A 23,506-nucleotide genomic window follows, 5' to 3' on the forward strand; every position below is an offset into this window, starting at 1 on the left:
GAAGGCTGAAATGGTCACTTTCTTTGCACTAATGAACTAGCCATTTGGATTTCAGTTGTCTTCTCAGACATATTCTCCAATGCAGTTACATTACGGGGAGGGGCTTGTGTTCTTGCACTCACCATCAGCCTTGTCATTTTCTAATGCTTAGTGGCTGAGGGTTTAATATTTTTGGCTTCCAAAATGCAAATTAAAACCTAAAGGATCAACATAAATAAAATAAAACTTTATTTTTAATAGTAAAAGTTAATGCCTCCCCCCCCCACATCAGGAAGCAATAGTATGTCATTGCTTTAGCAGTACAAACAATCTTTTATCCAAAAGAATACATTGGGTTTTTATTGTGTCATTTGTCTGAATACAGACTCAGTGGAATATCTAAATGATACCCTGCTCTGAACTCCAAGTTGAAAGTAAGTTTTTATTATACTTGAGGGAAACAGTGGGTTCAGCTGCTTATTGCAAAGAGCAATTGCCAAGGGAGAGTTAAACTCAATTACTGTAACCATGCTGAATAAAAAATACTGCCAAGAACAAAAATACGCCAGGGTAAAGACAGCCACTGAATAAAAAAAAATCGACATAAAGCGTATCAAATATTTATTTATCTGGGCAACAAAGGACTATGATACATTGACAGCCATGGAAACTACTGCCAGCGCGACTCAACACAGCACTTCTAGAGCTGCTTCTTTCCAATGTGGCCAGTGAAGACACAGAATACCAGGTGGTCCCAAATGCTTGGGGAGAGAGACAGAGACAGAGAGAGAGAGGGGGGGGGGGGGAGAGAGAGGGGGAGAGAGAGAGAGAAGAGAGAGAGAGAGAGAGAGAGAGAGAGAAGAGAAATCCCTAACCCTTGGTTTAAAGACAATATTCATTTATTGCTCAGAGGACGCTTTTGAGGGAGGACTGTGAACTCAAATAAACTTTATTTTTCTCCCCACGATACCATAGAAGAGTTATCAAATCACTCCAGTTTAAAAAAAAAAAAAAAAAAATCTTTCCAGTGTCCCAATACCACTCCGTTTTTCTTTTCAGTTCAATGAAAAGCTAAATGTAATACTAATTATATATAAAATTTTATTTTACCTTAAATTTTTTTTTTGTTCAGTTGTTTCATTATCATTGTTAACATGCTACCAGGGGGCTAAATTCATGAATTGCAGACGTGAGGGGGTGTGGGGAAGGGGGAGCAATCACCCAAACCTTGGATTTCTAAGTAGGTAAAACCACATGAAGAACTAAGAGGGGAGAATCCAAAACCCACTAAACAGGAGGTAAACGAGATCACCAGATAAATTAAAAAAAAAAAAAAAGGTTTAAAACAGACTCACCATATTTACAAATCCCATTAAATTACACATAAATAAATATATACAGATACGTGAACACTGATTCCCTTATAGAAGAAGTGTGGCGTGTGTCATCAGAGGAAAAAGTTCAAGTGGGTGGTTGTACCTTGCAGAGACAACTTCTACAACTGAAGACAGGACATAGAACTTCTGTATTTGTGTTCAAGTTTATTCACAATACTGATAAAAATGTCATTATCCTCTTTGCCTTTTTTTTTTTTTAAAGTATGGCTACAATCTGAAGTATGCAAGGGAAGGCGATGAGTTAGTCCCATGAAGCTCATATACTTTGTAAATTTTTTAACGTTCTTTTTTTTAGAAAAAAAGTTTTAATGTTTGTTGTTGATTTGATTATTTTTTTTTTAAAAAAAATTGTTCACAAACGCGACAGAACTTTTCTTTGCTGGCTTCACAACCTGTTCTGTTCTCTTAGGCTCCACATGAGGGTAAGGGGGTGTTGGTGCTGATGTAGAAGTTGAGGCTGGGCGCTGAGTAGGCAGCGACTGGGCTGCCTCTCTGGCAGTCGAGGGGAGCAGTCCCGAGGATTCTGGGGGGGGGGGGGGGAGGGCGGCGCGCGGCAGCGCAGCGTAGCAGCAGCAGTAGGAGTGGCTGGTCCGGGAGCTGTCACCTGCCGGGTGGGGGAGGGGCGAGGGGGGCGCGGGCCGGTGAGGTGGGCAGGGTCAGGGACAGGAGCAGAGTCTCACTTTCTGTGTTTCTCTTCTTTGTCACTGCTTTTGGCGCTGTTGTCCGTGTGGCTGTTGGGGTTGTTGCTGAGGTACATTTTGTCCATGGCCTTGAGGGCCTCGGTGAGATAGTTCTGCAGGGCGGTGACCGCTGCACACACCGCTGGGCTGCCGAAGCCATGGGAGATGAGGTTGAAATGGGTTAAGCAACTCTGGATGCCAGGCTCCAGGATAGGGTTGGGCCGCGAGTTCCCCAGGGGAGATCGGTCCTGAGCCAGCAGGTCAGTGAACTCTTTGCAGATCTGTCTGCAGCGGAACAGAGAAGGAAGTGAAGCTCCCATCAGGCCCAAGTGGCAGTGACCTCTGCAGCCTCCTCTGCCAACCTAGCCTCCCTACCCGCCTTAGGACCCCAGGCCAGCCGCTCAGAACGAAGAAGCCTGTCACAGCTAAACCATCTCTCCTCCTTAAATGAATACTCTTCCTATCTCAAAAGGACCTCCCCTTCCCTCCTCACCCACAGCCCTCAGACACACAGGACAAACTTCTGCCCACACCTTTCCCACTCCCAGCAAACACCCTGAACACAGAAAAGCAGTTTACAGACTCGATGAGGACAAAGAAAAGTTACACCGGAAGTTAAAAAACACAAGTCTCCCTCTTCAGTATTCTAGAACCATCAGTCTTGCTCTCCAAGATATCATCAGAACTGAGCTGTCCCCACAGAAACAGCTCTCCTTCACCGGCTTGATCACAAACAAGGACCTGAGTTCGGATCCCGGGACTTATGTAAAAACCCAGCCTGGAGGCTTATTTCTTCAACCCCAAAGCTGGTGAGGAGTCAGGGTGGGAGGTTGGGGGAGGGGAATAGGAGATGAGGGGGATTAGGGGTGGGGTAGTGGGGAGTAAATCCCAATGGGTTGCTGGGCAGCTACTTTAGCCCAACTGGTGAGCTCTGAGGTCAGTGACACACAACTGTCTCAAAGAGACAGTAACCCTGGAAGTCTGTCTGGTCCTGGAAGCCAGCACTGGCAGAGGCCTTCCTGAGGTGGCTAGAGCCTGGGGGGAAGGGTGAGGAAAGCAGTGTCACTGGGCCAGAAACTGTCCCACCCAAGGCCTCAGCCTCCTAACTGCTGCAGTGCCTTTCAGTGACAGCAGCTTTTGATAAGTAAGGACTTCAAAACAAGCCTTTTTTAATTTCCAGAAAACATATCCAAACAGTCATTTTCTTTTCAACTCAGAGAAGTCTATTCAGCCCAGGCACCTCTGAGAATGTAACTTGGGCCATCTTGAAACCCAATTGACAGCTTGTGTGTAGGCTAAAACTTGTAGTGTGTCACTGTCTCACTGTCTCTGTTTCTGTCAGCTGGGTGTGTGTGTGTGAGAGAGAAAGAGAGAGAGAGAGATTCAGAGACAGGGACAGAGAGACAGAGACAGAGAGAGAAACAGAGAGAGAGAGAGAGAGAACAGAACAGAGACAGAGAGACAGAGACAAAGACAGAGAGAGAGAGAGAGAGAGACAAAGACAGAGAGAGAGAGAGAGAGAGAGAGAGAGAGAGAGAGAGAGAGAGAGAGAGAGAGAGAGAGAGAGAGAGAGAGAGAGAGAGAAGAAATGGAATCTGGGATTAGAGGTGAAAGTAGGGCAGTTTCTGCATGGCACATTTTGCAGGCCCCTGTTTAATCTTTGCCTTTGAGAATACCGTGGTAAGAGACAAAAAACATGGGCCTAGGCAAGCCTGACTGGTAGCCCTTCAAGGATTTGATTCTGTTTTTTATGAAACACTGTCATAAATCAATACACTTCAGGTGAAACCCCTGCCCAACACCACACACATCCCCTGTTAGTTTAAAAGTTAACACATAAAGAGAGCCAGACCTGTGGGAAAGCACAGGCTCACTCACACTGACAGTCCCACTCTGTGCCACACTGATACACACTGTGCTAACTTCCAAGTCTGTGCCCTCATTTCAGGATCCACATCAAAGCTGATCAATAAGAAAGAAAAAAGAGCAGAAAGCTCCAGATGATTTGTGTGTGTGTGTGTGTGTGTTTCTTTTGACAGTGAGCAGTGGAGACCCCACAGAGGTAAATGCCTTACTTTGTAGCCAGGAGCATGTTTTTTCTTGTCACTTGCTCATTGGGATCGGAATGTTGTCGGTTGAGAAATTCCGCTACTGCTTTGGCAGGAAATTCAGTTTCACACACGTACCCAAAGTCCCTGGCTAGGTGGACGGCTTCTCCTGGCAAGAGGTGGAAGAGGGAGGTGAGGCCCAGAGAACCAAGGAACTGGAATGAAACTTTCCTCTCCACACCCAACTCCCTTAACTTTCTTCACCAAAACCTGGAAGAGGCAGAAATTCCTTGTTTCCTTCCTTTGGACATTTCTTCTCCAAGGTGAGATCCAGAGAATGTATTTATTCATCAGTAAAAGTGCCAAGTGGCTTACAGGGGTTAATCCCGCCCATCACCCCCCCCCATCCCTGACTGATGATGATTCCCCAACTTCTGTGTGAAAATGGCTCTGCTGATCCCGCCTCATACCTATCAACACAGTCACCGATGATGTTTCATAATTACTCCTGGAGCTTTCCAGCAAGGGAACCACCAGAGAGTTTACATTTTAACTTGATCACATATAATTATCTGTTCATCCAAGCCGATTAACCAAGAGGATTTGAGGGTCACTCCACTGAGTCTGTCTGTGTTGTTGATTTTCGAATCTTTGGTTTTAATTTCCTGAACCAGTTGGTTTTTACTGCAGGGCTTCCTGCCATTAGCTCCAGCTCCGGAAGAACGCATGCGCCAATTAGAGCATCAAAGCCCTCTCTGCAGAGCTTGTTTCCATAAAATGGAGCGGATCACAAACAATAACAGTTCTCCAGAAACTGCCTCCCCACTGCACCTCTCAACCCCCAGACCCAGACCAGCTCTCATGCTCCGCCCTCAGCTGCCACCACCATTTTCATGGCATGTAATTTGGAGAGTAGGATATGAATAGTGCGTTCTCCGCATGCTACCATTACTTTAATACAATGTTGCTGTATTTGAATTTCTGGCCCTTAACAATGGCTGCTTTTTTTTTTTTTAAGTCACATTATCACCAACTTCAACACCATTAAACACATGGAAGTCATAGAATTCCTCCTCAGAAACATTGTTTCAGATGTTTTCTAGAAACTTTCAGCGTACTTAGATTCAATAATCAATATCTTCCCCAATGCACTATGAACATAAGAAAATACGCCTCATTAAAATATGAGTGCTAGTTTTAAATCTGCCTGGAAATAAATCACCATCTTTTTGTTTTCCTATTAACATGAACTATAACAAAACACAACGAAAAGCACAGGAAAGCTGTGTGTCCGTCCCAACCCTTATTCCCAGCCTTAAACCAACCGAATATCAGAAGAAATTAGGACTCTAGCAAGAATGGGAACAGACCTTAGTGACAGCTTTTGTATAGCTGGATAGGGCTTTTTGTCTTGAGAACTTTGGAAAGGGTATGTGTGCTAAAAACAACAACAACAAAACAAAACAAAAAAAACTGCCATAAGAAACTCTTTTACAACGTATTTGGTTTGTTTTTAGGGTTTTTGTTCTTGTTGTTTCCCTCTTCTCTATCATGCAATCCAAATTCTAAAATTTCTCACTTTCTTACCCTCCTGGAGAGAAAGAAGCACAACAAAACAGAGAGAGAGAGAGAGAGAGAGAGAGAGAGAGAGAGAGAGAGAGAGAGAGAGAGAGAGAGAGAGAGAGATAGGGAACATATATCCAGAAAAACAAAAACCTACAAGGGCATTGAACCTTGAGCTTTCAGGACAGTCTTAAATCAGGATGCAGGTCAAAGATTCCCAAATTAATTCAGGAAGTAATGGTCACGCATTTCTCAAATGCAGATGTCAGTATACCTTCAGTGATTTACTGCTGAATTCTTTAGAGGAGGCAAGAACTTGGGGAATGCATGGCTCTTAAATTTGTGCATTGTTTAGGTGAGATTTGTGCTGAAGGGAGAGCAAGTTTGTGGTAGAGAGAAGAACACATATGCATGAGTCTATGTAAATAGGCTTTGGATCTTTTTTTTTTTCCTTCTTCTTCTTATTTTGTTGTCTCTTGGTTGTCCTTGGCATCCCAGAATTGTGCTAACTTCCAGTTATAGCTACGTCCCATGGAAAGGCGAAATCACCCAAAGGGCACAAAACACACCCAAACATCTGGCCATTAAATATTATCTATTCCCCTATATGACAGTTCCATTCTATTTAACAAGTAGATTTGCCTACCTTCCACTAGTGATGTGAGGAGGGTGACATTGGCAGCTTTGCGTCTCCCTGCTGGCAGATTTAATCCTATTTTGTCCAGTTTTTCTCTTAAAGATCTTCCTCCATTCTTAGACTTTGCTCTGTTTCACAAACACATGGAGATGAGAATTTAGAAAATATTTTGACTTGTTCTGTGTTACATTGAAGTCATTCTGAACACTTTCTTAACAGAAGAAACTAAATCTAAAGGTCATAGGAGATAAAGTCATGTTAAACTGTAAAGCGCCTACTATGTTCAGTTATTATTGCACCTACTATGGCAGATTGGGGACTTTTCCCATTTTTAGCTATCTGCACACACACACACACACACACACACACACACACACACACAGAGTTCTGATTGCTAGAGTGAGAGGTATTCTTGAGGTCAGCTGATAATTGTATTCTCCCTGTTGCTACAATCACAGCAAACCCCAGCGGGGTCTTTAAATTGTCCTCACAAGATCTGCTGTTAAGGTTGTTCCTAGTAACCAAAGTTAGCATCACGCTCACAGTTCATGTTCTGGCTTCGGTCCCAATGGGAAACACATCTCGCCAAGTGTCTACATGCCATGTCAGGAGCGAAACTGGTAATGTTAAAAGGATGATGGTTGATATCAGCCTTCAAAAAATTTCCCTGATTTCATAGACAATGGAGACACTTCTAAATAGATGTCTAAATAGACTCCCATAATCAGAAAGTGCTTAAGATAAATTGTTTAAATAAAACAGCAAATTAATTAATTTCAGATTTTATTCCCTACTCAAGTGGTTCTTTAATTGTGTGGATTAGATTATACTCCCATAGGTAAGCAGTCTCCAATATTGGGGATGGGGGGACGGGGAGGAAAAAGCAGAGGACAGAGAAAGATCTGTGTCAGTAAACAACTAAGGAAAGGCCAAGTGACTGACAGTCACCTGTGTAGCTGGCATTAACTCTGCAAAGCCCTCTTAGAGCACATAGGTGGGCTGTAGACACCAAGGCCCAACTGGGGGCTATTAAGATACAGGACTAAAGTTAGACAATGAAATACGAGCCTGATGTGGAGAGGGAAGAAAGAGAAACACTATTTGGCCAAACCTAACACTAGGCCTGCAACTCACAACCTTGGGAAGAACCCCAAGAAGGAGAAGGATACACAATAGAGCTGGTTCTGTGTCTTTCCTCCCTTTAGACTCTCCACCTTCCTGGCCCCTGTGAAATCTTGTCTCTAAAGGGCTCTTTCCTGAGAGGTGAGAATCCTGTGTTAAGGAAATACAGTTCCTGAGAGCGACTGCATATAATGGACGGAAACTGGAAACGTGCCCTGCACACTGCCTGACACACACACAGTAAACCAAAACCACTAGCGCCTCTGTTAACCAAGACTGAGGTGGAGGTGGGAGTCAGGGTAAGGGTGCCTTCTGGCTGGAGGTGCCAGCAAACCAGGGTTGCGGAGGCATGAAGCAAGCAGAAGTCACTATCTTCCTTAACTTGAAAACCTGTCTGTTAAATCCCCACTCAAGGGCGGCCGGTTCCCATCAGAGACCTTACAGGGTGGTAAAGCAAAGCAAGACGCCTAGAAGATTTTCTAAGCTTGTAACCTGTGTGCAACCAGGGAAAAGGCAGCGGCACGGCGCCCCACGGCTGCCAAGGCTGGGACTGAGCCCAAGACCCACAGAGCTGCGCGTGCGTGCAGCAGAAAGCCGAGTTTCCCCCGAGTGCGCAGGCGCCTCACCTCACCCCGCCTTCGGCCCCGCCCACCAAGCGCCACTCGCACTCCTCCCCGCCCCTTTCCCTGCCTTGCGGGCTGTACCGCTACCATCCCGGCGCAGGCGCACTGGGGCCGCGTCCGCAGGGCGGGGCGGGGCGGGGCGGGGCGGGGCGGGGCGGGACCGGGACGAGCCTCACCTCCGGAGCACTCCGCCCAGGAGCGACGCGTTGAGACACTCGGGCGGTGAGAGGCGCCTCTGTACTTCCGCCACTGTGACCTTGTACTTCGAGGTGGAGCTGAGGAGCGACAGGCGACCCGGAACTGAACAGAAGACTTCATTGGGGTTTACCACGCCACCGAAGAGGTTGTCCTTGTTGATAGGGATAGCGGAGACAGCATTGCTGTTGGACTTGGACAGGGACACAGGGCCTGCAGAGACAGACGCAAGCGCGTGAGGGATGTGAGGAGGGCGAGCCGACCCAGCGCTGCTCAGCTCTGGAATCCCGCGGCGGCTTCCTGCCCTCACCATTGCTGCAAGCTGTCTAGAGATGGCTGGTGCTGTCCCGACCTCCTGGGCTCTCTCAGAGGGCTCCGGCGAGGTGCAGGAGCTCGGGTTTAGGGAGACAGCGGGTGGGTTTCATGTATAAACCCGGGGAAGAATTGGTGTAGCCAGGGTTTTGCAGACGAAAGGCTCCTTGCAGTGAGAAATTGCTGCTAAAATCAGCCAGTAGTTTCGATGGCTACAGCAGCCAGTAAACGAACATTTCAACTGGCAGTGGCGGATTCTGTTATCACACACTACACACGTCCGTCCTTTCATCAGTAGACCCTTATGTTCCATTTTGAAAGACACTCGAGTTTTGGGAGATCTTTCCAAGCCCATGAAGGGGCCTGCAGTTGAACACTAGGAATTCATCCTTTTGTTGAGCAAATACTAACCGAACCCTGTCTGCCTAAGCCCCTTCAATGGGGTGGGAGTTAGGATATACAATCAGTTAAAACCAACCTCTTCATTGTTGGATCTACCATTGTTAGAAAACAAATTCAAAACCAGCGAAATGAGGGGTCCGTTTCTTAACACCAGTGTAATGCAGATGCACCCACAACCGTTTAAGTTCAGTGCATTTGTATATTAAAGTCCACATGGAGACACATAATAATATGCACAGTCTCATCACAGTGCTCCTGGTGGTTTTTTAAATGGGGATATTCTAGTCATATGGGGAGGTGAGGGGCTCTAGGTTTTGGATAGATCACTTGTGACATTAATAGCTCTGGAGAGGCTAATAGAGACAATAGGAGTTAAACGAACTCTTGAGAGATTACTAATAAAAAAGCCAATTATCATGTCGACTTGGAAAGAGCACCTCTTAAGATTTATCCTTTGCACTTCTAATTTGACATGACAAATTTTACAGATGCAAAAATGAAACTTTAAACTAGCTAACAATATACTGATTGGGGTTAGAAATGAGAACAGTTTGACATAGCATTGTCCTCTGGTGGTGCCTGGAACCCTGAAATGACTGCCACCATAGCAACAACAACAACAAAAATACTTGTACTGCATTTAACACAAGAAACTTTATTTCTACCCACTAAGCACTATGCAGATGATAAATCCATTCAAATTATGTAACATCTCTCTTTTCTAAATACACAGGTCAACAGCAGCATCTTCAAGATGCTAATTTTTTCCAAAAGCTAAATTTTTACTAACCTAATTCACCAAGTTTTAAACTCAATCAAGAGAGTAGAAACAAAATTAGAGAACATGAAAGTTGTCTTCCCCTCATAGAGTGCTTTTTTAATGTCTTTTCATTAATATTAAATTATTTGTATTATTTCAGCCTTATACACTTTTTAACCCTCATGGCCTTTAACTCCACACAATGAATTAGCCATGAAACTATTTCCAAATTGAAATGACACTTCCAAATCAGATCAACTATTGCACATTTCACTTCTTCCAAATACCATTACACTAAATGCAATGCTGAAATCACAATCAGAACAAAGCTAGCCTGTTGCCATTACCAAGATCCTGAAAGCTGGTTATTTAAACACTGTTCTTCTATGCCTATCTATTTGCTAATTCTGAGCCTTTAGGAAATCCTATTTGAAAAAAAAAATAAATAAATACAGTCCTGCAAGTTCTTTTAAATAGCACTCTGCCTGTAAGGACTTGCTTGGAATGCAAAAGGAAATGGCTTACCTTTCTTAATTACAGTTTGATCTGGGATGTTAATACCCGGGTCTTCTACATGCTGCCACAAAAGGATACACATGAATGTAAGTGTATAATCAAAACAAAAGGAAATGAATATTCCCTGCAAGGTGAAGGAGGGGAAGGGGAGGATGGGAGTCCCCCTCCCCCCCCCCATAATGACATTTATATATAAACATCTCATCTTGGCTTACTGAATTTGGAGCTTTAAAACTCAAGAGGTTTCACTGTATACCCACAGCCATTTCTCCTCCCCCAGCAGATAATCCACATTGAAGAGGATGGAATAGGGAATAAAACTTTCTTTGAAAATTAAATGAAGTTTTGGAGTTTCTAATCTTTTCCACAATCGGTTCAACCTTTAGACATGCACCCTAGCTTCAGTGTGGCACCCCTCAGCACTTTGGGACTTCAGGGATTCCCAGTGTGGAGGCAGCCAAAGCCAAGGAAACACAATAGAAATGGCAAGGGCGGGAGTAACAGCGACTGTGGGAAACCCTGTAGGTAATGCAACAAAGCACAAACAGAAACACACCTTCACTTCAGAAAAACTAGAAATCATTTGTGAAAGACTGCTGTATACAGTAAATATGACAGAAATGTTGAAATATCAGGAACAACAACAAAAAAAATCTTTGAGGCTGCTTTCCTGCTGTCCAGCAGCAGTGTGTGTCCCTCCCCCCCCCCCCTTTACAGATGGATGGGTATACGTGTGTGCGCTAGAATCAAAACGTGATTAGAAAGTAAAATGAAATCATGTTTTCTAATGCAGAAACTGACAGGCAATATAATGTCTGGCTGTGTTTACAAATTAGCACCAGGGCTGCTGAGATAGAAGATTTCGCAATCGTTACCAAGCACAGGCATTGCTATTTAAAAAACTATTACTTCCTTCTCTAGTCTTTGTCCAACAATAATACTGATTCGAACATTTTCCATTCTGTCTTGGATTTATGCTCCTGTTAATTGTGCCTGATCGCAATGATTCCGGGTGGATGGTACTAAGTTGCTTTATTACAGGTTTTATTATACTCAATGCTCTCATTTGTAACTTGCCTAAAGTGCTTCTGGATTTAAGTATAATTAAATTGAGAAATGTTCAGAAATGACTACTGCTGCAGTTCTTGTGTTTTAACTATATGGGGAAATATGATCCCTTTATGCACGCACCCTAAACCCATAAAGTAAATGTAGTGTGGCATAATACTTTTATTTCTGTTATTTCTAGCTAGACCTTGTCCATACAGGGAAGACTGTTAGGTTTAAAACCCCACTGAGATATTAATGATTAAATAATTTTCACCATTGACTTGATTTTCTTAAATATTTAGCAGTCATTCTTATTAAAAGTTAACTGTGGCAGCAAAGAGAAAATTGAAAACAACCCTTTTCCTGACCCAAATTCCTTTGAAAGATTTTTTTTTTCCTTGAGAGGTGGGGGAGGGTGAGACGAGCACTGGATTTCTTGCTTCTATGAGATCATTTGTTTAATCTCTCCTACTGACCAATTTCACTACAAAGAGTTACCCCACAGGTATCAACAATTCCCATCATCCACAGGAGATCTTTGCAAAAGTAGACCTATGTCCAACACACAGTAGCTCCACAAGCTTAAAGCATTATTTTGTTATTGGAGTATTAAAAAAAAAAAAAAAACCAAGTGAAGAATTCAGAGACTCTCTATGAAAGAAAACTAAAATCATGATAACTTCTACTTCTATTCAAAATTATTTTTATAAAACATTGCCTCAAATTCTAAATTCATTTTCTAAAAACCATCTAAATATGAACACACATTTACACACACACACACACAGAGAATGCTTACTAAGCCTTGCATTGGACCAAGTGCCTGCTTTCCTGTGTTCTTTGCAAGGCTGTTAAGCATAACCAACAAATTTCAGTGATTAACTGGGCTAAATGAGAGAGGTAATAAATTTTCTATTTTCCTGTAGAACTTCAAAAATGTTTAAATCCGCCAGGCAATCAGGTAAGTTCATGTGGCCATTTCCCTTACAATCTAATTCAGTAATCATTAAACTGTCAACAGACATACCACTGCTATATTTGATGTAGTAATTTGAAATAGCATTTTAGCAAAAATCACATCCAGATACATTTCCTTTCCAAAGAAAAGCACCTTTAACAGGGGCCTTTCCATTACACATATACACGCATGTACATGCATGCTTGCTCTAATTCCATTTCAGGAAGATTGTGAGAAAGCCATAAATTTATAGAGCTAAGGCTGAGATGCTGGTTGCAATTTAATTTTTAAAAGTATTTTCAAATTATCAATAGCCTGAGTTACGTTGTACTACATGTGCTAGGCCCTGCTTATTTAGAAATCATTTTAAACTGCATTTATTGGTAACTGAATTAAACTCAACGCAGTGCCCAATAGTCTACAAACATTTAATTGAATATGCGGTGTAGGTTGTAGCAGATTCTGATAGGCGTTGGGAACCCAGCTAATGATTTATGAGGTCACCACTTAGCACCCCCAGGAAGAGAAGAAAGCTGCATTTTAATGTCCCTGTGCTTGGATTTGCTACTTGTTTTCCTTTGATCAGAATAGGGTAGGAGTAACTTCTAGGTTTCACTAATTCTTATAAAACCCGGTTCAGGGACCTTTTCTTAAGTCTTCCACACTTTCTTTTACTTTGTGAACGCTTTTGAGGAGTTTTCGGGGCTAAATTTAACAACCTCTTTCCTAGAACAGCGAGCAATCCCCACGACACATTCAGCAATGGAATTAGATCCTTCCTCGATCCACACAGTTTACTGCCGCGGAGAGAAGCTGCATGAAGGGTGACAATCGCCTGATTTATTTGTGTCGGTTGGAAGTGGTGAGCGAGCTCCAGGAAGCATTGTTCTCAATTACTTTTTAATTTCTAAATTCAGTTGTTTAAGTAAGTCTCACACCCACCCTCAACTATTATTGAGGAAAACCAAGGCCCTGCGGGGGCTGGGCTCCACAAAGCTTCCCAGAGGGCAGGTGAGCCTCGGGCTGCGTTCCTGGCGGCCCGCGCCGCCTCTTACCGGGACGTCCTCGATGGCGTGAGGTAAAGAGTGGATAGGGAGGTCTCCGAGGCCGGAGCCGAGCCCGTGTGGGCCGTGCAGAAGGTCCTCGTGCCGCCGATAGTCCCTGCGAGGGTCCAGGCCCGACAACTGGTGGGGTAGCCCCCGGTGCGTGTGCAAGAGCCCAGATTCCTGACTCTGCCTCTGGCCGGGCCAGCCCGGGTGCTGCGGTTGTGGCTGGGCGTGCAGTGGGTTCAGGCTGTAGGGGTCGTTGACGTGGGAGTAAGGATCTTGCGACTGGGGGTAGATAGGCTGGTAGGGCGGGGGAAAGTAGGGAGGCTGGAAGTCGGCATTGGGGGTGTGGGACAGCGGCGGGGCGCTGGTGTAGGGAGATTGACCTACAGTGCCCAGCTGGGGCAACCGTGCCGTCCCGTTGCTGGTGCCGTCGTGACGGTCCTGGAAGAAAACAAGGGGGAAAAGGGAAAGAACAAGAAATGAGGCGCAGAGTTTCAGGTACCTCCACTAATAGCATTCTAGAAGCCAGTCTAGAGAAATCACCCGTTCCCCTCCGCAGGCCGCCGAGGTAGGGGTATCTACATTGTTAGCAGTGGAAAATACACAGAAGTGAAGCAGGCCTTTCCAAACAAAACAAAACAAAATAAACAAACCTCCAAACAACTAAAAAAAAAAAAAAACCAGAATATGTAAATCTAGTGGCAAAGCAAACTCTCCCAGACATCCCTCTCAAAGGAAGGAAGCATACCTAAAAGTGTCATGTAGTACAACCCAGAACAGCTGCGGTACCAAACCTCCCTTAAGCAAAATTCAAACAGTCGCTAAATATTAAACAGGAGAAGCGGCCTTCGCCTTTCCCGGATTTGAACCTGTCTGCCACTGCGTTATTGTTTACTCGTCCATTAATCTTGAGGGGGGAAAATCATAAACCTTCAAAGACTATTACCGTTTCATGACTATTTAAATAGAAACATGTTTCGCACAAGGGCCCTAGGAAAGCACACGTTTAAATTACCAGCTTAAAGATTTTAACTGCATGGTTGGGGAAGTGGCAGGGGGGGGGGGTGTCTGTCTTTTCCGCTTCCTCTGTTACTAGGAGGCTTTTACACGACAGGGTCGTTTTATGATATGAATGGGGAGTGAGCGATGCCAAGCCAAGGTTTAAAATAGAAAGATTCTGCCTTACACGGTTCTTTTAAAAGAGAGAGGTGCACCCCGGGGCGGAGGCCCCCCTCCGCCCGCCCCTTCCACCCTAGCCCCAAAGGGCAAAAGAAACCCCTGACTTTACGTTTCTCTATTGCAATCCGCTTGCAAAGCAAGCCAAGAGTGCGTTCTAGAGAACAGGAGCCTTCCGAGGTTCAGCTGCCAGGCCTCAGGCTAGGGGGATACACGGGGGTGCGCCTTTCACCCCCCCACACACAGACCAGTTTAAGCATCAGATGTGGAAAGCCTCTCTAGAACTAGTGAATACGCAAGGAACTAAAGACGAACGGGGCCAGAAACTGGCCCAGGGAAAGAGCTGCGGGGTAGGATCTGCGTGCGCGGAGAGGTCCAGCGGGGGAGACAGGGCAGCGGCGACGCGTTGGATTTGGAAACGTAAAAGAGTCAGAGAAAAGAGAAAAGAAAGATAGGAATGCAAATGGAAGGCGAGGTCCACAAGGAACCCTGGCCAAGAAGCCCAGGGTCTCAGGCAGTTTCTCAGCTGCAGGTTTCTGGAACAGAATTCCTAAGGAAACAGGGTGGGGGGGGGGTGGGACTCACCATAGCTGAAAAACTGTGAACTAACATCTGCGAAGAGTCTGGGGTAACCAGTCAGGGTGAGAAAAAAAAAAAATACAAAAAACAAAAAACCACCACGCCTTGAGCACCCGGCTGCTCCGCGGCCCGAGAGAGCCACACACAAAAGGCGCCGAGAGCCCCACGCCACCCAGGACTCCAGTCACCGCGCGGACGCTCCTGCGAGCGCCAGAGCCTCGCTCGGATCCATCCGAACTTGTATCACCGAGTCGCGCGGCGCCTTCAGTTGGTCGAACCCGCGATCTCTATCCTGCCGCGATCGATTAGGATTCAGTTCTTTATGGAAAAAAAAAAAAAAGACAGCAACAAAACCCTCAAACAAACAAAAACACTAAAAAAAAAGGAAAAGTGTGTGTGTGTGTGTGTGTGTGTGTGTGTGTGTGTGTACGCGCCCGCGCGCGCGTTCCTTAATCCGTGTCTCCCCCTCTTTCTTTAGCGCCGGCTTCACTTCAGCTTCTAATAACCGCGCTGGGCAGCGTTCCTGGAGCCTCCTAATAGCAGATATTCATGACTATTAATATTACACGAATACTTAATAAGGGAAGAATGCCTGGAAATCGAGCGTGAAGCGGAGAGGCAACTCGCGCCGGAGCCGGCTCTCAATGCAGTCATTGACGGGAGTCTCAGTGTAGCAAATCGGAGGTGGGGAGAGGGAGCGCGAGAGACAAAAAGCGAGCGACGGAGGGAGCGGGCGAGAGCGCGGGGGGCCGCGGCGCGGCGTCTGGCGAATCACAGCGAAGGGGCAACATTTTAAAAGGTTGCAGGGCCTGCAAAAGTGAAAGAGAAAGAAGGCGAGAGAGGGAGGCCGAGGGGCGAGAGCGCAGAGAGGGAGGATGTGTCTGCCTGTGAGTGCGAGAAAGAAAGTGTGGGCGACAAGAGGAGAGAGGAGTGGGGAGAGGGAGGGAGGAAGGAGGGAGCGCCCGGGAGGAGGAAGGGAGGGCAGGAGGGAGGGAGGAGGAGGGGGCCGAGTCGGAGCTGCAGAGGGGGAGCCCGCGAGGGAGGGGGAGGGGAAAGGAAGCGAGGGAGGACAATCGGACCTAAAAGGCTGAGGCAGACCTCGGGATGGAACGGGGGTCGCGAACCGCGGGCCGGAGCTCCGGGGACCCGTTGGCGGCTGCCCACCGGGTTCTGAGTCTGGGAGGTGCCTCCCGCTGCTCTCCGACTGCGGGATTCTCTGCTGCGCGGTGGGGCCTGGGACTCGGGACTCGGCTGCCCGCTGCCTCGTTGCTTTTCCATGGCTAGGCGGCTCGCCTGGGACCTGCCCGACCGCTTCGCTAACCCCTTGTCCTCGGCCTGGTCTCAAGCTGCCTTCCCTAGGACCTCGGGGCCAGGAGCTCCTCAGCGGCGGTAGTTCTGATCTCCGCTGGTCCCAGTACCAGATTCTGGGAGCAGGAGCCCGGACGCGGCCCGGGGCGCGCACAGACGCGAAGCGGCCCAACCTGGGCGCCTCTAGCAAGGGCTCCAGGCTCTCGGCACAAACCCGTCGGACTGGCTGGGCCACTCCCGCCAACACCCCCTAGATGACAGGGCTAGCTCTCCTAGAGCGTCGCCACTGCCGGTCGACCAGCCCGATCGTCGGAACAAGTGGCACTTCGCCTCTTGCGTGTCCCTGCAGAGCCTCAACCATGTCAGACAACTCCAAGCCCTCTCGGAAACCCGAAATCCCTGCTCCAGCGCTGGCTAGCCAGCTGCCACCAAAGTTGTTGAAACTGCCTGAAATTGCCCAGACTTTTCCCCTGCTCCTGTCCCACTCCATTCTCATCACACACCCCTCCCACCCCGTTCTCACGCACCTCCAGAGTCTCTCTGGGAGTTCAAGTTCATCTCACGCCCTACCTACGAGATCCCTTTAGTGTGTAGAGCCACGCGAAGGCTTTCCACCCTTCTACTCAGGGCGCCTACAACCAGAACTGAGTCTTGGATTCCAAGAAAGTGAAAAGCACCAGCCTGGGAAGGGAGTTCAGACCCCCCCCCCTAAGGAATAAATAAATAAATAATAATAAATTTTAAAAACTGCTCTTAAAGAGACACAGAAGTACCCAGGCCTGCCGGCAAAAGGCACCCTTAACCTCGAAAACTGAGTGTCTGGTCCTACAGGGGGTCTCTGTGCCCCTTCAGCGCGCCACAGGAGTCCCTAGAGAAGCGTGGGTATTGGTGAGATGTCACCTGGTGTCCTATCCACCAGGTTGGGGGTGGGGTGGGGTAAAAGGGAAACCAGAGTGGAGAAAGAGGTAAAATAGTATTTTAAAAGGAAAGGGGGAGGGAGTGGGTGACATTTCCTTCACATAAACCCAGTTTCTGATTTCAAGTGAAGGCAGAATCCTTGCCACGGAGCCCGCGCGCTGGCGCTTCTGCCGGAACCACCAGCTCCAAACGCCCAAAGGGAAAAGAAATAAAGCAAAAGAAGTACAGCAGAAGTCAAGGCTGCTACATATTTATTTGGCTAATCACGGGCCTCCCACCCCTCCATCGCCGCTTGCGTTCATCAGCTTCTTTCAGTAGGTTGAACCCATCTCCTGCAAGATTCCTGAAAGGTTCTTTTCCCATGCCTTCCTGCTGCCCCAAAAGTCATGCACCGGGGCCCCTGGTTCCCAAAGGGAGAGCTCTGTGGTCCCACCGAACTCTCGGCAATCGCCGTAAAAGTCTCAGTGTCCCACAGCAAAGTGCCGGCAGGTTTAAGGGTGATCCTCTCCCTCCCTCTCCCCCCCCCCCCAATTCGGGAGAGGCCGGTGGCGCATCCACACCCAACCACCACCATGGGGTGTGTCCAGCACACAGCTCGGCGGCGGGAGAAACTGCTTACAACTTCAAGGACTGGGGAAGCTAAGGAGTGAGACCAGCAGCTGACATGAGGGCTCCCAAACTGAACCCGCTTACAGGTCAGGGCAAAGTGTGTGAGCCTTTCTCCAAATGCATAAAGGACTCTCTTAAGAAAGGAAGCAAGGGAGGGAGGGAGGAAGGAAGGAGGGGGAAAGGAGTATTAATGTCAGAAAGGAGGTGAAAAGGGGACTTATTTTCTTTTAATCTTCCTGCTACCCTTAGGCGCCCCCAGAATCTTGCTCAAAAGACACCAGAGTGCACAGGCACGTGCCCAGTTACCAGCAATTATTCTCAAACCCGAGCTTGTTCTCTTCGTCCCACTCTCAGGAAGAACCAAAAGTAAGCAGAAAAAAAGGGGGGAAAGTGGGACACGAGCTTCGAAGGACAAAAGTGAAAGAAAGCGAAATCCATGTCCACCCTCTCTCTAGCTTCTCCCCCGTGCTCTTCGGGGGAATTCGAGGGGCGGGAGCTGCGCTGGTGTAAGTTTGTCCCACCCGCATTTCACAGCTAGCAGCGTGGAGAGGAGGAAGAGAGGGAGGGTCGGTCTCCGAGCCTGTAGCCGCAAGGGTGACTGAGCCGGCGTCGCGCTTACCTCGCAGTCTTCGTACTTGATATTATCCGTCAGTTTCCAAAGCATTTTCATGGATCGGCGTGATCGGATTTGCCCCTCTGCGCCTCGCACCCCAGCGGAGCTACTCTCTGGGTTAGCGCAAAGTGCGGGCAGCGGGCGGTGAGCACAAGAGGAGGAGGAGGAGAGGAGGGCGAAGAGGAGGAGAAGGGTAGGAAGGAGGAGGAGGAGGAGGGAGAGGAGGAGGAGGGCCAGGAGCAGGGCGAGGAGGGAGGAGGAGGGAAGGGTTAGAGAGCTCCAGTGTGCGCTCGGAGATCTCCCTCTAATGGTAGAAACTTTTCCCTTTTCCTGCTCTTCCCCGACAGCCTAATCGCCTCATTAGCATATCAACAATAGTCCAATTGCTTGCCAGTACCACAATCTGCCGCCGGCCGCTCAGACCCAGGTATAAAGGCCTCTTCAGGCCACGAACTTGCTCCTAGAGCGCACGCCTGCACGCCAGCCTGCTAGCCCAACAGCTCTGCCCAGAGCTCCAGGACCTTCCCTTGCTCCAGAGGCCCCAACCCCGGCCCAATTTCAATCCTTTCCGCATCGCCTGTCTTTCGAGTCCTGCCAGCCAAAGATACCATGGATAAAGCTCTGTACTACGCAGGGTACCAGCGGCGCAACCGGGGACTAACTTTTAGTAGCCCCCCACACCCATACTACAGCCGCCACTATCTGCCTTTCGCCCCCATCTGATTTTATTGGAAATCATTATCCCTTTCGCAATGAATCGTAGCCACCAAACCAGGACCAGAAAAGTCACTCCAGGATTTTTGCCCAACTGGAGATCGCCTCGGCTCTTTGCTGTTACCCCCTCGGGCAGCAGCGCCCTGGGAGTTTTATTAGCTTTGCGCTCTCTTCCATCCCCCACCCCTCACCCCCCAGGTTGGAGATTCTGCCAACCGACTCCGGTGGCTCGGTTGGGGTTTGCGATCTCTTAATTGCTACGTGTAAAATAAAAGTTGTACCCTGAAGAGGTTACTCGACAGCTCCGGGGGTTAAATTATTTTCCTCCCATTTGTGTGAAGCTGGAGAGGACTGACAATTTCATGCGGGTGTTTGGGCTGTAAGGTTTGCCAGGTGCGACGTGGACAACAGCCCAGAATTCGGACGGAGAGATGCACAGCCACTTCTGGAGTGAGCCTAAACGCAGATCCACGAGCGCCTGCGACTCTGCGACTCTCCATGCCTTGTCATACGTGCATCAAAACAAATCATTGGGAACCAACTCTTTCTGTGCTAATCGGCTCCAGTTTTCCCAAGATTCTCCTTTTTAATTAAAGGAGGACGCTATCCTTTATGATTTGATGTTGCTAACGCCGGCGCGTTGGCGGCACAATGGCCGGCCAGTGAAGAAGCTGAAGGCGGAGACACCCCCTTACCCAAGTTGACCACTCCCGGCTTTCCCAGCTCCACCCAGGGGCTTACTCACTCCACCGGGACCCTTCCTCCCTTTCAGCAATTAGTTTAAAGTAAGAAGAAAAAAAAAAATTAAAGGCTGTAATATGATACTTTGACATAGAGGAATTTCTCTGGCTGCATTTCCCCACTAGCACTCTAAAAAAATATTTTTATCTGCCTTGCTACTGTTAATTGTGGCAAACTGCTCAATGGCAGCAGATCTCCTCAGAGACCTCTGGTTCATCTGATTCTTTTTCTTTCTTTCTTTCTTTCTTTCTTTCTTTCTTTCACTCTTCTGTTTGTTTGTTTCCAAAAATCTCTAGGCCTCCCCGATTTCCATAGTGGATCCCTCACTGGGATGAAGACAAATTCAAGTAAGTGTCCGACAGGTGGAAGAAAGGGAAGGGAAGAGAAGGGAAGGGAAGAACCCCAATCTACTCAAAGCTGAAGAGGTGCAACCCTTCTTCCTTAAGATCCTACCCAACTAAGCTAAAGCCTTCCTCCCTGAAAAGCCAGAGGCAAGGCCAGAGGGGACACCTGAGTTCAAAGACCCAAGGTCCTGGGGACTCCCTAGAGACGACTTTTCACATTTAAGCAGTCCTTTGGTTGATGGGTGTAGAAGCCTGGCACTCCACTCTTTAAAAAGAAAAAGAAAAAAAGCCAACTTCCCAGCAAGACTTCTCAAGGTTTTCCCCAAGGCCAATTGAGGAGTAAAATGGCTTGAAACCTGGAACTCAGACTCTAGGAAGAGCCAGCACCTCCACTTTTCCCAGAGGCAGCCACAGCCTGATGCCGTATATGACCTGTAGGCCCGCTCTGAGGCCTTCAAGCAGGGTTTCTTACATCCTACGGACTCGCCAGGATGCTTGAGGGAACTCTATAAGTTTCGCTTTCTTTTCCTTCAGTTGTGACCTGGGATAAGGCGCGTAAGGGTTTATATGCTCTCTAACACGACCCTCACCCCCCCCTCCCCTGCCCCTGCTGTTCAGTGCCCTGCGGATCTCTGGCTCCAAACCAGCTAAAGGCTACTAAAGTGTTGTTGTATTCCCTCCAAGGGCACCATTGACGTGCAGATTGGGCCTGCCAGCTCTGTGCCGCCACCGCCCGCAGTGTGGGCGCTGATGAAAGGCTAGGGAGAGCAGTCGGGTAGCCCCTGAGCCAGGCGAAGCTCACGCTTGCCTGAGCTTCATTACCACAACTCATCTCGCTACAGTCAGAGCTGCAGCTGGGCAGGGGCCCTGGCTCCCTGAGACAGCAGCGGTAAACCCAGAGTTAAAGCTGAGGATGTAGGCCTGACCTGGGGGAAATGAACTATGCCAAGACAGGGACAGCCAGGAGAAACAAAGAAACACAGGGGCTAGAATGATTTTTCTGTCCTCTGATTGTCAACATCCATCGGGATGAGGGATGCTCAACTGGCCAAGCCTGGTAGATCTGCTCCCGTGGGACTCAAAACCACTGACCCTACCCCCACATTCAGGGCTCCAGACACTTGCCAAACTGTACCCTGGGCTCTACCGTGTCTCTTTTCCTTAATAACCTCTGGCTTTTAAACCCTAAACTGACACCAACCACAGCTTTGGGTAGGAGGGGGCACCTACTCACTTCCTGCAGAGTTATTCAGAATTTAAATATCATCGCCCCAACCTTCAGCACCCCCCAAAAAGGAGTTAAACACAATATGGAGTGGGCTCTCTAGCATTTGTGCTTGGTGTGGGACTAGGGGACAACTGTTAGTTAGTAGGCTTAACTAGGGAGGGAGTATAAAAAAATATTCACTCAATAAGTAAAAGTAATAAATATGAAAGGAAAACAAACAGCACAACGCCTTCCTTTCTCCAGTCCCTGGGAATGTAATGAAGATGACACCTCTCAGAATGTTATGGCTGAACTCTCAGGCAAAACTAAAAAGAAAGAAAGAAGGAAGGAAGGAAGAAGGGGGCGGAGAGGGAGAAGGAGAAGCTGCAGGTAGAAGCTAAATATCCAGGGCCTTGCCCTGAGAACAACAAAGCTTTCGGCTCTGGATTTTCTTTGGAAAGGTCGAAGCTCTTGGTTCGAATTGCCCCTTAGGGTTACGGCCTACAGAATCTCTGCTCTAACCAGGCCTCGGTTGGCTGGGATAAAAACAGGGCCCCGCGGTTCCTATTATGAAATCCTCAACCGGGGAGAGGTGACGGCCACTTCAACCTGGCTAGAGCCACCCTTTTTTGCCTGTAAGGAATATGTGTGGAAGCACGTTCCCGGGGCGGGGACCGGGGTCTGTGGCTCCCGAAAAAAGCTTTGGGGCCTACCTAGGTGGGTCACCTTTGGCAGGGTCTAGTATAGAAAATTCGCTGTCTTTACACACCATCCTACAATTCTGTAGTCCAACAACCGAAAACCTATCCCCGGAAGCCGGTTGAGAGAATAGCTAAACTTTGGGCAAACTTTTAAAAGTGTATTTAAAAAAAAAAAAAAAAAAGTGCTCCCGGCTATATCTAGCCATCCGGACCGCTTTCATTTCCTCTATCCCCAAAGTTCCCCAAATACAGAGACGCCAACCGGACAGGTGCACCAGAACCCCACCCAGACGCCCAGCCCTGGGGTCTAGGAGTGAGGCTGAAGGCACAGCCATGGGAAACCCGCACCTTCGGCCCTGCGTCCTTCCCCACTTCTTAAATTAGTCGTCCACCTAAGTTGCTGTTGGGGTTGAGGGGGGATGGGAAATGACTGGCGATCAAACCACAAGTGACCCAAGGGCCACCTGCGGAACGTACGCCGGGCTTTTCCAGGACTCTGGCCCCAAGGGCCGCGCGCTTGGCCCCCAGCGCCCAGGCTGTCGCCTGCTCTGGTTTGTCCGGTCTTCTCTATCCTGGGAACACTCTTGGGCGCTGCCAGGCGTGCCTCACCTAGGACTCCCCTGCCCTGGGCCACGGCGCTTCTTCTCCGCCTCCCCACTCCCGGCCCCCTCCTCCGCTCCACCCCCGCCCACCTCAGCCCCAGCCAAGGCAAACCCCCGTACCTGCCAGTCCCCCATTTTGGCAAGTATGGACATCGCGGCTCGGCGCTCCTGGCGACGGGTCCCCGCCGGGCATGGGCTGGAGGGTTCGACCGGGTCCGCTCACTGAAATCGCTTAGGCAAATCCTCCTTTTTTTTTTTTTTTTTTACCTGCTCACTAACATCTCACCTGGCCATAAAGAGCTGGGTTGCTACCTGCCGACGCATGCGCGCTGGCCTAGGAATTCACTTCGCCAGCTCCAGTCCCAGCACCTCTCTGAGCAGACCTGGGAAGTGATGGATTTATAGCCAGGGCAATCTCACCATCAGCTCCAGCTTTTCCCAACAGCCCTAACCCGCTTTCCCGGTCAGTCCCTGGCCAGCGAACCGAAGCCAGGGACTGACTGCTGAAGGTTGCTGAGTCCCACGCTGGTGTGAGCGAGTGTTTGAGCACTAGTGTAGTGGAAACATTTGTAAGATCATGCCACCCTTCCCTTGCTCCCGGAACTTTTGGGTTAGAGGTGGGGGAGGGGAGGAGGGATGGGTCAGAAGACCTGGAGAAAGGCCCGGGTCAAGAGTCTGGGCGCACCTGGACGCTAGCTGTGGG

The 23,506-nt window shown here is 48.2% G+C and overlaps 1 protein-coding gene across 3 annotated transcripts; it reads right to left on the reverse strand.

Moving 5' to 3' along the window:
• Window positions 1-1,178: 1,178 nt before the first annotated feature.
• On the reverse strand, window positions 1,179-23,060 carry Tfap2a (transcription factor AP-2 alpha). Of its 3 annotated transcripts, none has more exons than XM_051170282.1 (7): window positions 22,924-23,060; window positions 13,298-13,732; window positions 10,244-10,295; window positions 8,226-8,457; window positions 6,314-6,432; window positions 4,132-4,273; window positions 1,179-2,341 (listed from the first exon to the last, which is right to left on the reverse strand). In XM_051170282.1, exons 1-7 carry the CDS (start codon window positions 22,954-22,956, stop codon window positions 2,053-2,055), a joined length of 1,302 nt encoding a protein of 433 aa, XP_051026239.1. In that variant the 5' UTR covers window positions 22,957-23,060; the 3' UTR covers window positions 1,179-2,052. The 3 variants fall into 3 exon arrangements, with proteins under 3 accessions (XP_051026239.1, XP_051026231.1, XP_051026250.1); XM_051170274.1 differs by lacking the exon at window positions 22,924-23,060 and adding an exon at window positions 18,501-18,694; XM_051170293.1 differs by lacking the exon at window positions 22,924-23,060 and adding an exon at window positions 15,053-15,338.
• Window positions 23,061-23,506: the final 446 nt, after the last annotated feature.

Source organism: Acomys russatus, chromosome 3 (assembly GCF_903995435.1).
Source record: "Acomys russatus chromosome 3, mAcoRus1.1, whole genome shotgun sequence".
NCBI classification, from domain to species: Eukaryota; Metazoa; Chordata; class Mammalia; order Rodentia; family Muridae; genus Acomys; species Acomys russatus.